At 39.1% G+C, this 16328-nt stretch overlaps 1 protein-coding gene across 1 annotated transcript in view; it reads right to left on the reverse strand.

Moving 5' to 3' along the window:
- The window catches only part of FAM135B (family with sequence similarity 135 member B), a 134677-nt gene that overhangs the window by 49538 nt on the left and 68811 nt on the right, over nucleotides 1-16328 (reverse strand). The window contains exon 6 of the mRNA XM_058811419.1: nucleotides 7450-7576. Coding sequence (XP_058667402.1) covers nucleotides 7450-7576 — 127 coding nt within the window. The remainder of the gene's footprint in view (nucleotides 1-7449; nucleotides 7577-16328) is intronic.

The raw sequence follows: 16328 nt of genomic DNA on the forward strand, positions 1-16328 counted from the left end.
AGCTGCGAGAGATGATTTGGTCTCCCTTCAGGAGCTCTCTCATCATCAGAGTCAGTGGGAACTATTGTGCCTTAGGAGCTAAGGATTAGTGCTCCTTAGGGAACATGAACGTGATTTTTAAGCAAGGTACCACTAGGAAAAATACTGAGAAGAAAGAAAAAGTGAATAATAAAACATTCTTTCAAAAGTTAGAGAGCAGCCCAGTCCAGCTCCTGAAGTGAGGAGTAAAAAGTCTTTTCCCACTGCTACTGCACTTCAGGGAATAAAGAAAAAAAAAGTTATTGCAAAAGCCCCTTCCTATAAAATTCCTGAAAGATCAATGCTGAAATCTCTAGAAAGGAGCACCTTGAACTGAAAGAATGTCAGCCAAGTGAACCACATAAATGGATGCAGACAAAGTGAGAAATTATGGTGAGGGAAGCCAAATAAATTCTTCAGTATATAACTGTAATAGTAGTTGTGAAAGATAAATATGTTCTCCATGCTTAGTCTGCCTTTTACCACACTACTCACAACCCTCTAAATCAGTCATAATAAAAATATGTATGTTATGTAAGTCTGGATGAGATTTGGAAAGAGAATGCAACAATCTGATTTTTTTCCAATACATAAATGATGCAGAAAAATAGCAAGAAAAAAAAAAAAAACATATGAAAAGAGCAACTTCCTATGAAAATTCAATTGCTTAACATAAGGAATAAATGATCAGTCCAATATGAGCAATTCCCAAGGATTTTCTCCAGAACAAGTCACCATCACCCTCCCATCTGGAGTCTTATGAGAAACTCCAGTTGATGTCATGGCATTTTCATTGAACACCCAAAGCAAAAAGATTGCAAGGCTTTTTTAACATCATGTTTCAGGCCTAAACCCAAATTAATCTCAGTTTTGAACTCCATAAAAATACAGATAATTTCTTTGCTATATGCTGCACATGTCAGATCAGAAAGTAAGAACCACAGAAAAGAAATATGCCAGTGATTAAAGAAACCAGTTATTGTCACATTATTAGTCACATATTTTCTGCTACAGCTAGGAGATCATTTGGTTATTTCTAGAGATCAGCCATTTATCTTCAGGCAACCAAAGATTAAAGATTTCATCAGTAATTATCACAAATGGTGCCTTGAACATACTGATTAAAGATACTTGTCATTTTACTTTATAAAGAGCAGTATATCAGCTGTCTTAGTGTTTCAGAATAATTATGTGTTGGACATCTGCTGGAGTCCCAGTCACAGCTAATCACCATTTGCATCAGCAAGACACCCAAGGAATCTTTTAAAACCACCCATTACAAATGCATCCTAACACATGAAAGAAGTGTTTGCCATTCAAGACTCACACCCAAGCAGAGAAGTCTGAAATGAAAACTAAAAGTATTTCAATGTAAAATTAACAATACTAGATGAAATTCTGATGTAAACAACATTGAGCAGTCATAAGTAAAAGCTATTTTAAATACTGGGATTTTTAAAAAATTGATTAAAAAAAAAACAGTAATATGTGTCAGCTGTCTTAGAACCAAAGAATCATATTAGATATTACAATTCTCACAATAGATCCTATTTGGGCTCATCTGTAATGCACAATTACTGCAGAATCAAAGAATATTTTGAGCTGGAAGGGATCTACAAAGATCATCAAGCTGAACTTTTAAGTGAATGGGCTGGACAGGGATCAAACCCACAACTTTGGGGTTACTAGCCCTATGCTCTAATGAACTGAGAAAATCTCATGGTCTTCTCACTTCAAGAGCGGAAAAAGTTAACTATTTGTCCAAAGATCCATAACTACAGAGAAAAAAAAAGAAGACTAAACCACAGATGACCGCTATGAGACATAAAAATGTGGGTTTGAAAAATGTTTTGGTGCTAGGCTAGAACAGCTCAGGTTTTGCATATGTTGCTGAAAAGATGAAAATATTAGCAAACTGTCTGTGGAAAAGAACATTTATCATCAACAAATTTTATTTGAGTGACTCTCCTGGTTCTTGTGCTATGCCAGGCATAAACCTCATGTCTTTTGGGACTGCTGCATCAATGCTAGATGAAAGAAGAACACTTCTCATCAAACACCAGCACCTTATTAATGAGAAATCATATGATTAATCAATCTGATTACTTAGAAGTCAATTTATCTGCAGTGCAACTGCTAGCCAAATGAAAATAAGATTACTGTGAGTAGAGTTTATTAATAACCCCCAGTATGCCATTGATTCAACTTGATTATAACACAGCAGGCATGTGATGCACAATATTACAAAGACATTAAACCAGCCTGACAACAGTGAATACAGAAGAGGTTTATGCCACTGGGTAAGGCACGGAAATCCTGAAGTATTAGTGACCACTCAATTTGCAGATATGAAAGGAACAGTTTATTTTACTGTAGATAAATAAAGCTGTTGTTATTTTCCAGTATTCAGCTCTTAGGGCAGCTGAGATCACCTGAAAGAGTGAGTCAGTGTGGAGTTGAGACACAGACCTTGTAACATCCAAAACAACCCCTTGAACTTCCTCACACAGAAAAGCAATTTGGCAGACCCAGAGGGGAATTCAGGTTCCCCAAAGGGACAGCAGTCACACATAGCTCATGAAGCTGTTTCACCCCACTGGCATCTCCCAAGACTGCAGTAGATATGATCCTATTTTGAACACAAATCTACAGTGATATATATTCCCTGTGAGCATTGGTTGTGGGCTGAAAATCACTTGAAAAAGTTCTAGTGCTTCTTATTATTTCATAGATTTTATTATTCTGTAGATTATTCTCTTCTAGTTTTTTTGACAACAAAATTGTCTTTCTTCATATTTGTCTGACAAACAAAAATATCTTCTTTCAAATATCTTTGTTGTCTTAATTGTGCTTGAAGGGAAAAGTGCAGTATAGATATAGAGAAAATGTTAGAGAGGCAGGAAAGGAGGAAAGGGGAAAACAAGTTCCCTGTTTGCTAGATGGGGGAATGAGAAGAGACAGAAAGACATTTAAAAATCACCTAGGCTTAAATAGAATTAATTATTATAACTACTCTGTTAAGCCAGGAGATGAGGAAAGTGTCAGTGATGTCCAGAAGTAATTTGGTGAGATCCAGGGAAAATACACATGTACAATCCAAAGCTGCTGGCATTAATTAATCTCCACAGTGAGAAGTCACAAATGCAGAACAAGAACCCTTCAGGATCTGTCATTAAGCAGTGGCACCTCAGCAGCCCAAATGCAGAAGATTGGGTCAGGAAGTGGAAAGAAAAGCTGATTGATGCAGACTATCTTTAAAAATTAAGGCAGTCAGTTGCCTTTTCAGTGAGAAAAAAGCAAATCAGTGACTTAAACTAGATGAGCACTTCCACAGTCAACCTGTGGGCCTATAAAGAGCATTAACTCTCTGATGCCTCCCAGTCCTATCAGGAAAAAAGAGGATAAATGGAAAGGATGACCTATATATGACATGCCAAGGTAAGAGTCTTCCATTTTGTATTCAAGAAATATCTGGAAAACATAATTTGGCAGTTTTAATATAATATTTCAGCACATTTCTGGCTTTCCTGAGGGTTTAAGACTACTGCAAATCCAGCCACTACTCTACTGTGTTCGAATCTTTTCTGAAGCATGAGTGGTGAATTGTCTTTTTTTAAAGTGGGGGAAGGTTCTTCTCTCCTCTCACAGAAGGCTCCCCTGGTCACATTCCCCTCTGGTACCAAAAAACCTTGCAACATAAACTCAAAACACCATGCCACTAATCCATCTACTGCATGTGATGACACTAGTGAGAGCAAAATTTACTTTTGTGATCCAATCTGCTTCTTGAATTTGTAGAATTTATACCAAACCTATGAAAATGAATAAATTGGGAAATTAGTAAAGCTTCAGACTCCACAAACTACACCTTTCCTGGGGTTTTATGCTTAGACCTGGGGAAAAGTGTGCAATGATTTAGAGTTCCTACACTGGAATTCTGGAGTATTCTGGTAAAGTATTCTGGAAGAATAATCTATCTGCAGCTGTCAGGGGAAAAATAAGCTCTTTTTGGTTTACTCACAATAACTAAGGCTAAAATAATGAAAGTCTTGACTTTTTTCAGTCCTTGAGTTAACTGAATAATCAGATTTGGTTCCCTAGAAAAGATACTAAACAGAAAGCACTTGCTCAGGAGATGCATTTAAGAGCTTAAGACTGGAGATTTCTAAGATCAAAGAAAACACAGAAATGCACATGAAATGTAGAAGAAGATGAAAATAGAACTATTCAAACTAAAAACTGGGTAGACCAACTATCCATAGTCCAACCATGGACTAAATGTTCCATGGCAGTTTATGATATGAAAGGAAAGTAACCAACATCCCTATAAAATTGATTTTCCCATGTCCTGCCTCTCAGTGAAGCTATGTCAGTCTTTGAAGACAAGATCTATTAATGCTTCACTCTAGATTTAGCCAGTTGCATCAAATCAGAATAGTCTACAAAAAGAAATTTGTGTGGTATATTTTGAGTTCTGGTATTCAACAGTTACTAATTCAGACATGCAGTAGGGAAGGTCCAAATAAAAATATACATAAAGTAATCAGTGAGGTCTGCAGGTTTTGGGGATTTTTATTTCATGAAAAGGATAGAATCCATTCTTATGCCCACTGGCTGTGAGGCAAAATTCTCCAAACCAATTGAAGTTTAACAAATACAGTCAAACAACCTGGAATCATATCTACAAGTTTTTAAAGGGAAGAAGACTTGACCCAGTGCTAAGAACTACAGCAAGGTAAGAACTAATATTACTCCTCTTCCTTCAATCCCTAACAGCCTGGTATAAACTTCCATATAAACCAGCAGTCAGTCACATGCCCTTTGCTTGGAGTTAGGTGTAGCCCCACAACAGTTTCTTTTCTAGCTCTGAATTTTTATTTTTTTTTTAAAGTTAAGACAAGATAAAATAGCTTTTGCTCATTATCATGCATCATGCATAGGCAAAAAGGCCAGCATGGTCTATTAAATTAAAACATTCAACTCAACAACAGATGTCATGACTTATGGAGGTTTCTGAAGCTAAGCAAATGCACATCTGGCCATGTGGACTGTGCAGAATTATATTTATGATGGTTGGTGTGTGGCATTCTGATGACTGCAGGGTAGCAGTGTGCTAAAGCCAGTTCTTGGCAGAGCAATTTCCTTTTGGTATTTCATAGTTCATCTGCTAAGATAATAATAATTGTATTGGCTCTGACTGGGATGGAGTTAACTTTGCCCATGGCAGCCCTCTCAGCACTGTGCTGGGCATTGGTGGCTGCAGAGGTGTTGGTGGCACTGCAGTGCTTTGGCTCCTGCTGAACATGATACCTCAGGTTTTAGCTTTTATATTTTTCAGACTCTGTACTGCTTCAGTGTGTAATTCTGAGCTTCATATTAGGGGATGGTGAGCTCTCTTCATAGAGTAAGGATACAAAACAATTCCTTCTCTAGCTGGGAACCAAGGGCAAATGATCGAAATCTCAAGCCCAAGAGCAAAAAACATCATGAACTGAAGAGAGAAAAACAAGAAGGATAGGACTTCATAAGCTACAGCTATAACTGGACAATTATATAACTTCCAATATGCAAATGGACCAGAACTTATAAAAGTGAGAGACCTCGTGACTGGTTGCCCATTTTTTGTGAGCATTTTGGTTCATCTTGGGTGTAGCCCTGGCTGGGCTCTTGTGCTGCCCAAGGGGTATTCATTGAAACCTTTTAATAAATCCCTAATTTATTCTTTAACTCTGTTTGGTCTCTGTTCCAGGTCAGCCTTGACAAGGCATCCAGCACCAGCACTGTCTCCAACATTCCCCCATCAGCAGGGTGGGAATGGGCAAGGTCCTGAGAGGGGACACAGCCAGGCCAGCTGACCAAACTGGCCAAAGGGATATTCCACACCACAGGATGTGTGCTGAGCAAGAAAAGCTGAGGAAAAGGAGGTGAAGGGGGAGCGTTCACTGTTATAATGTTTCTGTTCCAGAGAAACCACTTCACACCCTGAAGCCCCACTTCTCAGGAAGTGACTGGACATTGCCTGCTGATGGGAAGGAGAGAATGAATATTTCGTTTCCCTTTGCTCCTGCACGTGGCCTTGATTTTGCTTCATTAAACTGACTTTACCCACAATTTTTCTCTATTGCACCCTATCCTGGTGAGAAGGGGAATGACAGAATGGCTTGGTGAGCACCTGGCTTCCAGTTAAGGTCAACTCACCACAATTATCCTGCCATTAAAAAAAAAATTATTCTACAGAGGTAGGTAGATGATAGAGTTTCCAGCTAAGGAAGAAAATAAGGAAGGAAATAAGTTTGGTTTTTTTTTCTAATTATAACAGAGCAAGGTTTTTTTCCATTGAGACTAAAAACAAAAATAGGAGTGGAGAGCTTTCCATTTCTCTTATTTCAACTTGTCTAGAGGATAATGAAAATAGGCACCACTCTCCATAGAAGACTCTCTCTAATGTAATGAGATTGGCCCAAAATACAAACAGTTATTTAAATGCCTATGATGTGTACCAGAGAGGCAGAGGTTGAGGTCAGTTTGTTTGCCAAAAGCATACACTGACCCAATGTTTGGGACAGCAGCCTCAGGCCAAACATTCTCTCAGCCCTCGTTAATTCCCTGGTAGTTCCTCTGCACCAAGTGCTCTAGGCTTGCATATTTTTAATATTTATACAGAAAAGCTTTGACAGAAAAGGTTGAGGGAAGCTGAGGGCGGCATGTTAATCAGAAGCCTTGATTCAAGGTTTCTTAACAGGTTAATGGTTGCAATGTTCTAGGGTGAGTTTCTAGAGCTGAGGAAACATTTTTGACAAAAAGAAAAAAACAACTAAAAAACCAATTCAAGACAAATCATAGCACTTAAAAACATAAAATGAAATTAGTAAAGGGATCAACAAAAATCAATAATCATTTTAAAACAACCAACTTTCTTTTAAAAATTGCACAATGAGCTCTCCTTTTTACCTGTGGTCAGTAGCAACATCAAAGACACACACTAACTGTGGCACTGTTGCATTGTGTGTAACACCCTGTCACCAACACACACACTACTCTGGACACAAAACCTCCTTTCATAGCATCCTTAATAATGACTCATATCCTCTGACTGTCATACACAAGAACTGAAACCAGGACCTTTTCCTGAATAATTAATTTCACTTTCCAGCAGACACCTGGTTAGGTGAATCCTGTGTTAAAAGTGTCACTGTCCCTGGGGAGTATATCCATACATCTTGAACCATGAAATGGCCCATGGAGGTGGGGGCTGAACACCCAGGAATTGTGTAGCCAAGTGCCAGGTGGTTCATGCAGAAATGTTTGAAGGGTTGTTCTTCCAAAAAATCCCTCTACAGGAAATATAAAACCATGACATGCTCTCCACAGACTTTGTGGATGCTCTGTGTGATGGAATTGAAGCAGGACATCATTCCTCATCCTCCTTACCTCTGAAGAAGTGGGTTTGCAGTAGCCAGCTCCAAACACCAGATTTTCTAATGACATACTGGACTGGTCTGGTCCTGCCTCCAGGTTGCCTTTACCAAGCCATGAACCTTTGCCTGGACGAGCAAAACTAGAAGGAGAAAAATTGAGAAGAAAAAAGTATTCAGAGGAGCATTGTTAGAGAAGAATCATTGTTGTCCAAGTATTATTTCCTTGCTTAGAGAAGATTTACAATTTGGGTGAGTTTTACTTTTGTTTATTTCAAGTTGCACTGTAAATTCATGTTTTCCTTGAAAATTATCATTGTCCAGTGTGCAGTAGCTTAAGTAATGTAAATTAAGTTTGCTTTCTAGGCATTCAGTAGAGTGGTTTGACTGTTATCTTTAACTCACTCCTTTCTCTGCTATCTTACAGATCTTTTTCCAGCATAACATCTCACCAACACAACCTTTCCATCCACCCACATGAATCACATTCTTATGCAACCTCTCATCAGTTTGCACCTTGATGGATGCAACATCTTTGTCTTTAACCATATCACCCTTCCTCACTAACATGAGTTGTGCATGATCTCTCCTAATTCCTGATATCTTTTCTAGCTCATCCCAAACTTATACTTATAGATTGGAAGTTTGGTTGCCACTTCTCACTCTCCCATGGCATTGGCTTTCAGCACCAAAATGATAAGACTTCAGTCAAGAAAAATATTTCTTTTTTCTGGGTGCAATGTGATTTCACTGTTATCCAAATTCTTACTCAAAAAACTGTCAGAATGTAAGTTGTTTTATTCTCAGTGCTGACTATTGTGGTTAGTGCTCCCTTCTGGCTATATTTGTACATTTGCTATTGAAGACCAAGAATCCATTAAGGGTGGAATAACCTGTCTGAAGTTTACTCAGCATCAAGCCCACCAGAGTACTGATGCGCAGCCAGGGCTCATACTTTGGATTAATCTGAGCAGTGCTTACACCCCAGTTAATGATGCCTTTATATTCATTGGAGAGGAATTGGCATTTCCAGCATGGGTCATCTCTTGCTGAAGCAGTGATATCAAACAGATCAGAGGAATTTTATCCTCCAAGTATTTCATTCTAATTGTGGACTGTAAAGAAAGGCTGGATGACTGTCTCATCAACAACTGGAGATGAGATAACCATACTGTTAGTCCCTCTGATAACACATGCTGTACACAAACTGCATCAATATTTCAAGAGGGAAATCAATCTACTTGTGGGGAATGCAATGAGTCAAATTACCAACTGTGATCACTTAAGTGCAATGAAAGTACCCAAAAGGGTTCTTAAAACCATGCAGGCAAAGGTGGAACTGGAATAATGAACTGTAGAGAAAAAGGAAAAACATATTTGCTGTTTGTACCAAGGGCACAGGCGATGCCACTGGCGTTGTGCTACAGCTTCCAAACTGGGATCACCATCCACAGGTATCTGATGTCCATCCAAGCATCCTAAATCCCATTGTAGCCAGGAGACCTGGTCTGCTTGAAAGGTAAAACCTTCCAGGATGGGGAGCACAAAAGCATCTTAAAACCATGATGTGCCAGAACTAGAAGCCACAGGGAAGTGCCACTCCTGCTGCAATGCCTCTCCATTCTGAGGTTTTTTCTCTATGTAGATGTGCATCACGTGCCAACATCACCTCAGATAAAACTAATGAACTGATATCTACACCAGATTCAGTTTTTAAGGACAGATGGAATTGCTGAGTGCTCTACAGAAACAGACAGAAAACAGAGAATCATAGAATCACAGAACACCCTGAGATGGAAAGGAGCCACAAGAATCACCAAAATCCAACTCTTGACCCTGCACAGGGCAGCCCCAAGAATGACACCATGTGCCTGGGAATATTGCCCAAATGCTTCTTGAACTCTAGAAGGATTTATATTAAAGATACAAACAACAAAAAAAATCTTAATAGCCATACAAAAGGTGAGGTTCTGGTGTGAAACAGTTTTGCAACATTGCAAAAAGAATGTCAAGCAAAATTACAAATTGGATCAGTTTCAGAAGGTTAAACACAAATCCCTGTCTTGTCTGTAGAAGAAAACTGCTGCTTGTTATAGATAAATACTGGCAAAAAGGTCATTCCATAAGAAGGAGGATGGGGTAGAACAAATCAGCAAATATCTATTCTTGCTTATATATATTTTAATTTATGTGATCAAAGCAATTTCCAGCTGGTTGCTTCTAAGCAGCATGAAGCCTTTCCATGTATTTCCTACAGGCACCATTTAAGATAAAAGCAATAAATAAACAAACAAATAAATAAAGCTATTTCCAACAGACAAGAGCTATACACTGCTCTGAATAATTTCAGCTGTTATTGAACAATGTTGTCTGCTGTGGTCTGCTGGAAAGGCTCAAGAAACAAAAATAAAAATGATGTGGTATCAAAGAGAGAAGCTTAAACAAATGTTCTGTGCACATGAAAAACTCCTCATTTGAATATAAGCAAAGCTTTCAAAGGTTTAAAGGGAAAGAAGAGAAGTTTTTAATGCCTTTTTTAATTTATCTTTTGCTTTTACAGCAGAGAATGGGTTTTAATCTGCTGGTTTTATGGAAATTGATTTCACATAGCACTGTAAAACAAAAACCTTCTTTTGGGAAAAATGCCAAAACATCATCAGTCTGCTGAGGGTAAATTTAAGTGGAAGGCTTAAAAACTGCTGAGTCCCTCTAATGTTATCTGAAGTACATTATGATGGAAGAAAATTTTTATTAGCAATAACAGGATCATTTGCTACATCAATTATTTTTTCGCTGTATTTATTTCTTCTAATTATTTCTGTAAACATTCTCATTTGTATGAATCATGAACCTTGGTTACTTACGCGTCCATTTGGACTATCTATTTAATAGCACTGATTTAACATCAACATTTAGATCCTTATCCAGCATGATAACCTCAGCTTTTAATTGGAGTTAGGATAAAAAAGGTCAAAAGAGGTAATGTGTGTGCGCCCAAGAGGATTAAAGTGTGTGCAGAACTATTAATATTTTCAGTGAAATGTTTCATGGGTTCTCTTTGAGCTGGCCTTTTGATGATCTTATCCATGAGATCATGAGTGGCACAGGTAAACTGGCGCAGATTACCAAGAGAATTTGTACATGCCTAGCCCTGGAAGTTTTTAAGGCCAGCTTGGATGGGGCCCTGAGCAACCTGGTCCAGTGGAAGGTGTCCCTGCCCATGGCAGGGAATGAGATGGTCACTTAAGGTCACTTCCAACCCAAACCATTCTATAATTCTATTATTTTATACCCTTATCCTTCAAAGGAGTCTCCCAATTATTGCACCAGTCATCTGTGGACACACAGTACAGTAAACTGCCTTGAAAAGTCCATTTTTTTCCTTCATTACGGCCTGCAAGATCCAGCAATCAAAATTTAAGACCTTTCTGACTCAGAGATTATATTCAAGCAATTATTTCCAGCAGTCATGGTTACCTTCTATGAATTTGTGTCCATGACTTTGTGATTTATACTTTTGGCCTCTGTAACATCTTTTGGAATGAATTGCTTGTTGTAATAAGTGCTGAACTTTCTGGTTCATTTGAACTTGTTATTGCAGAATTCAATGTGGCAACATTAGGTTGTTGTGAATTCATTGTGGCAACACTAGGTTCTTGTGTAGCACAAAATATTAAATTATCATTCCCTGTTTTTTTCTCTTCTGTGGACAATTATCTTACATATAAATAAAATTAAGTTTCCTAGCATAAGAAATTGAATGGCCTTGATAAATGTTGATTCAGATGTGTTATTGAAGCAAATCAGAAAAATTACTTTAGAGTAGTTTAATAGAAAACCATGTTCTCTTTCAGATTCACCTGCCCAAAAAAGAAATAATTTTCTTTCATTTTTAGTTTTGTTTTGGGCTTTTTGTAGCAGGGAAGGGTTTAGTTATTTGTGTTTTTTTGGTAAGCAAAACAATTTTTTTTCACAAAGCAAAGTTTTTAGCAGAATGGGGGAAAAAATTAGGATCTGATTCTTGCTTGGGAAAAAAAAAAAAAACCTGTCTTGTATTATATGAAATTATCAAACTGTAATAAAACCCCAAACAACCTCCATACATACAATCATCACATTTCTAATGACAAGAAATTTCAATCTTATGAGCAAACCAAGAGTGGAAATTCAAGAAATGAATTTGTATCCCATTTAGGCCAGATCCTTGGAGAAACTACTTTTTTATATCTCAGTCCCTTTTACATAAAATGCTACTGCTCTAAAAATTGAAAATATAAGTCAGTCCCATAGAAATAGCATAACTCAGGATTAAACCCTCACAGTCCTCACTAACATCTATTTGCATTTCACCAGTAACTGCCTTCTCCCACCGATCAGGAAAATTGTAGTGACAACAGTAATTTCCCTCATTGTTTTAACTCAAACTTTTAATATAGCTTTTGGCAAATTCCTATTGGCACATGGCCATAGGGTACATGGGTGATCTCTTATTTTTTATGAGAATAATCTGTGGATGTTTACGGATTGTGTTCTTCTAGACATGATCCTCTCTTAGCCAAGGAGTTTCACTAATGTTATAATCAGTGACTGTAAAATGTTCTGAGCTTTTTGGGTAAAATTGATAAGGTTTATTAAAATTAAATTTTAATGAAAATACATATCTCTCCTTAGATACCAAACAGAGTTGAGGGGGGATCTGGTTTGAAATCTTTAGTGATTTTTGACTGCAGGAAAATGCTGGCTCATTTGTCCTGAACTTAACCTCAACTCCTATAAAACTTGAAAGCAGATAAAGCCATGTGGTGATATTTAATTTACTTTTGAGTGGGATTTTTCTTTTTAAATTTGACTCAGAAATTATCATGCTTTTCTTATATGATTTCTCAGCTGGTAGCACAGGAGAATGACATGACAAAGTGGAGGTTTACCTTTGCAGATATGAAACAAACTACCAAATAAAAGAAAATCCAAAGGAAAAACCACCCAGTTATTACAGATGAATTCCTAGAGGAAAATAATATAAGCCTGTATTCTTCTAATAAACATATTATGGGAGGAATAGCTCTTTACTGCATAAAAATTCCATTTTCTTTTTACAGATTAATTTCTTTGCTAACAGGGTGGAGAGGGGGAATAAGTGAAGAACTTTAGTCCCCAGTATAAAATTTGTGCAGTTTCAGACACCAGCTGCCCATAGGTAGGAGTCAGCAACACTTCCAGCTATAGGAGAATGGACCTGCATAATTTGCACCCACATTCAAGGTACACAAGGCAGCGCAGTGTGTGTATAATTTATAGATGGATCAGTTGTGCTTTTGAGGAACAGGAGAATGCCTGGAAATAAACAAATTTAGGTGAGATAAAATCGCTCAAGAAGGGCCAGGCTTGGCCTAATTCCTCAGTGCAGTGTAGCAGAGAACAAGATCAGGGCTAGATCAGCAATCTTTAAATACACTGTGTCCCTCTGATTCTGTTTCCTCTTCCAGAAAGAACAAGGTAAAGGCACAGAAAAATTGAGTATCTGTGTCTTGGTTGCAATACCAACAAAATTTATATTATATTATTTCCCCATCTCAGATTCCACCAAGATTTCTTGGTTTTCCACAGTGATTTGGAGATGAACAATTAAGAATTCAATGTAAACAAGTAAAATTCTGAAAGCCTACTTTGTTTATTTTCACATAAACTTATGTATGGAATTGGGGAAAGGAATAGAAAGTTGAGGAGAATCCAGAAAGCTGGGGAAAAAAAAAAAAAAAAACTTTCATGTGCAAGCAAGGGGAAACAGGTTTGCCAGCTGCCCATGGCAAAGGATCTGCTTATCTGCAGCAATTTCAAAACTGGCTTTTTTAAATTTCCTTGGTGGTTTGGGTTTTTTATTTTTTGGGAAGCAGTGAAGAGCTCTCTAGAATTAATGAGCCATGTTTCTTGTGTTTGCCTCCTAAGTGACTCCAGTGTAGGCAAGGCACTGTGCTTGCAGCGTGCCTGAGACTATGCAGACCTCTACACCACAGACCCACCACATTTTCCTTTGGGAAAAAAAATGAAATATTCCTTGAAGTCTGAGTTATGGTGGAGCAAATTGTCTTTCCTAACAGCTGCAGCTGGGCTAATGAGCACTGGCTGCACTCTCAGCCCTGGCTAGTGACAGGGAGCTAAGGGAGAAGTCAGTGCCCCGGGCCAGAAACCAAACCCACCCATACAAATGAGAAAACTTGAGTGCAAAGCCCCCACTCCTCCTCCTCCTCACCTTCCTCCTACAAGTGTCTGCTCACATTTAACCCCTGGATCTTAGGGAAGAGAATGGAAGGGATTTAGTCCGTGCCTCAGCAGGGAAGCAGTCTCAAGCTTGGACATTGTTCCCTTTTTTTGCTTATCTTTTGATATGAGCTCACCTGCTCATCTCCTGTCACCCTGGGTAAAATGAGGTTGCCAGAGGCAAGCCTTCAGCTTTCCAAAGAGAACTGCCACTTGTGTCATATTAGGATGTGGCATCCAACTCCTGCTGTGGATTCTGCTCTTTTTCTCCCACATTCTAAATGTCTGAAATTCAGCTCCATGATCTGCAGGGGCCAGAAGCACTCAGTGCAGACACCACAGCAGCTGTCCCTGCTCTGCCCCAGCACAGCTCCAGCCCTGGTGTCACAGTGTCCTGCTCTGCCTTGTCAAAGGGTTTGGGCTTAGGTACCCCACACATGTGATGGGAGAAATGTTTCAAGTCAAGAAAACAGCTATGGCCTTACATTGCAGTTCTCCCCTATTATTCCACTCCTGCCTGGAAAGAAAAGTCTTGAACTTGGTCCCTGGCAGTCCAGCTCCCTCAGCCACTTCTGGGCTGCTTTTTAGAGAAGTCAAAGCTCTTTAAGGATCATAGAAAAAGTTTTGAACCAAGCTCTGGCTCGGTGCTCAGCAAGGACAAGTAAAACCAAGCAGTCCCTTCCCTGCTGCAGATGGATGCAACTGCCCAAGGAGCAAAGAGATGATGAAATCCAAGCACCAAAGCATCACACCATGCTTGTGGTCATCCCACAGGTCCAGCAAATATGATTTCTCTGGAGATAAGTGGGCCCACAAGACCCTCATGAGGTTCAACAGATCCAAGTGTCACCCTGAGTTTGGATATTCCCATGTGAGAGTACAGACTGAGACTCTGCAAAGAAGAACCTGAGGGTTTTGGTGGATGGAAAACTAGAGAGGAGCCAAAAATGTGCAGCTCAGAAAGGAAACCACATCCTGGGCTGCATCCAAAGCTCCATAAGCAGCAGGTGAAGGGAGGGGATTGTGTTCCTCTGCCCTGCCCTTGTGAGACCCCACCTGCAGTGCTGCATCCAATTCTGGCATCCCCAGCACAGGAGATTGTGGGATAGTGTGGACCTCTCAGAGCAGGCCCAGAGGATCAAAAGTGATCAGAGGGCTGGAGCATCTCTCCTCTGAGGACAGGCTGAGAGAGCTGGGGTTGTTCAGCCTTGAGAAGAAAAGGTTCCAGGGTGATATTGCAGCACCTTTCAGTACCAAAGGATAGCTTATAGAAAAGAGCAAAAGAGATGTTTGACAAGGGGAGGTAGTGATAGGAAAAGGGGAAATGGCTTTATAATGAAAAAGAGATTTATTTCAGATTTTAGGATGATTTTTTTTTTTTTTACTGTGAGGGTGGTGAGGCCCTGGTGCAGGTTGCCCAGAGAAGCTATGGCTGCCCCATCCCTGGAAGTGCTCAAGGTCTGGTTGGATGGGGACTTGGAACAACCTGGGACAGTGGAAGTTGTCCCTGCCCATGGAAGGGGAGTTGGAACTAAAATATCCCTAACGTTCCTTCCAACACAAACCATTCTATGGTTCTGTGCTGACAAAGCTGGAGATGAGTTCACTCAAAGTCTGCCTCACCACCTTCCTACTCAGCCTCTCACTTTCTCAGTAAATCCACAAAGCCATTAGCAGTTGCTATGAACTTGGACTCTGTCAAAAAGCTGTGTTACACTTTTTAGAAAAGCTGATTCACAAAATTCCCATCCAGAAGCCTGCAAAGGATCCCAGACATGAATTTCATTCATGCTCAGGCTGGTAAAAGGTGAGGGCTTCAAAGTCTCAAACCTAATGTAATATTTATTGTATCAGAATTTTTAACCAGGACTAACATCAATATCAAAATGTTCACTTGTCAAAGAAGCAGGAGGTAATGGAGGCACCCTGGAAAGGTTTCCCCAGCAGGAGCTGTTTGTGAGTATGCACCACACTGAAGGGAAAAGCCTGGATTGGTCTTGCTGGTTTTCCTCTTTAAACACAAACAACATGGAAGAACTTGAACAAAAGTATCTATTTTGTCATCAGAGCTGACAAAATATGAAAAGCTGAGTCCACATGGCATGTATGAGCCTATCGATGTGCTTCAGGCAAAGTGGTGTTGCAGGAATACTTCAATACAGCAGTGAATTTCAATTTTACATAATTATTTTCAGGGTAGGTCTAGAACTGTTGCAATTTTACAGATAGATCTACAGAATCTACAGATATGTGTAGTAATAATGTGTATATACATTATATACACATTACAATTCAAGGTAGCGAATGAAACCACAGTGAAACACTGCTAGATTTTTTTTTTTCCCTTCATAATGTAATTATTCCGATCCTTGGATGTATTCCAGGCCAGCCTGGATGGGGCTTTGAACAGCCTGGTCTAGTGGTAGATGTCCCTGCCCATGTCAGGAGGGCTGGAACTAACTGATCTTTAAGGTCCCTTCCAACCCAATCCATTCTGTGATTGCATGATTTGGTTTTTTTTTTTTTTCCTATGCTGTGACCAAAAAAATACTCTATAGTCATTCAGTTTCTATTGCATTATGAAAAAAAATTGATTCTTTACTTAATTTTTTAATGCTCCCAATAGCCTCCAGTGAA

This window comes from Ammospiza caudacuta, chromosome 1 (assembly GCF_027887145.1).
Source record: "Ammospiza caudacuta isolate bAmmCau1 chromosome 1, bAmmCau1.pri, whole genome shotgun sequence".
Lineage (NCBI taxonomy): Eukaryota > Metazoa > Chordata > Aves > Passeriformes > Passerellidae > Ammospiza > Ammospiza caudacuta.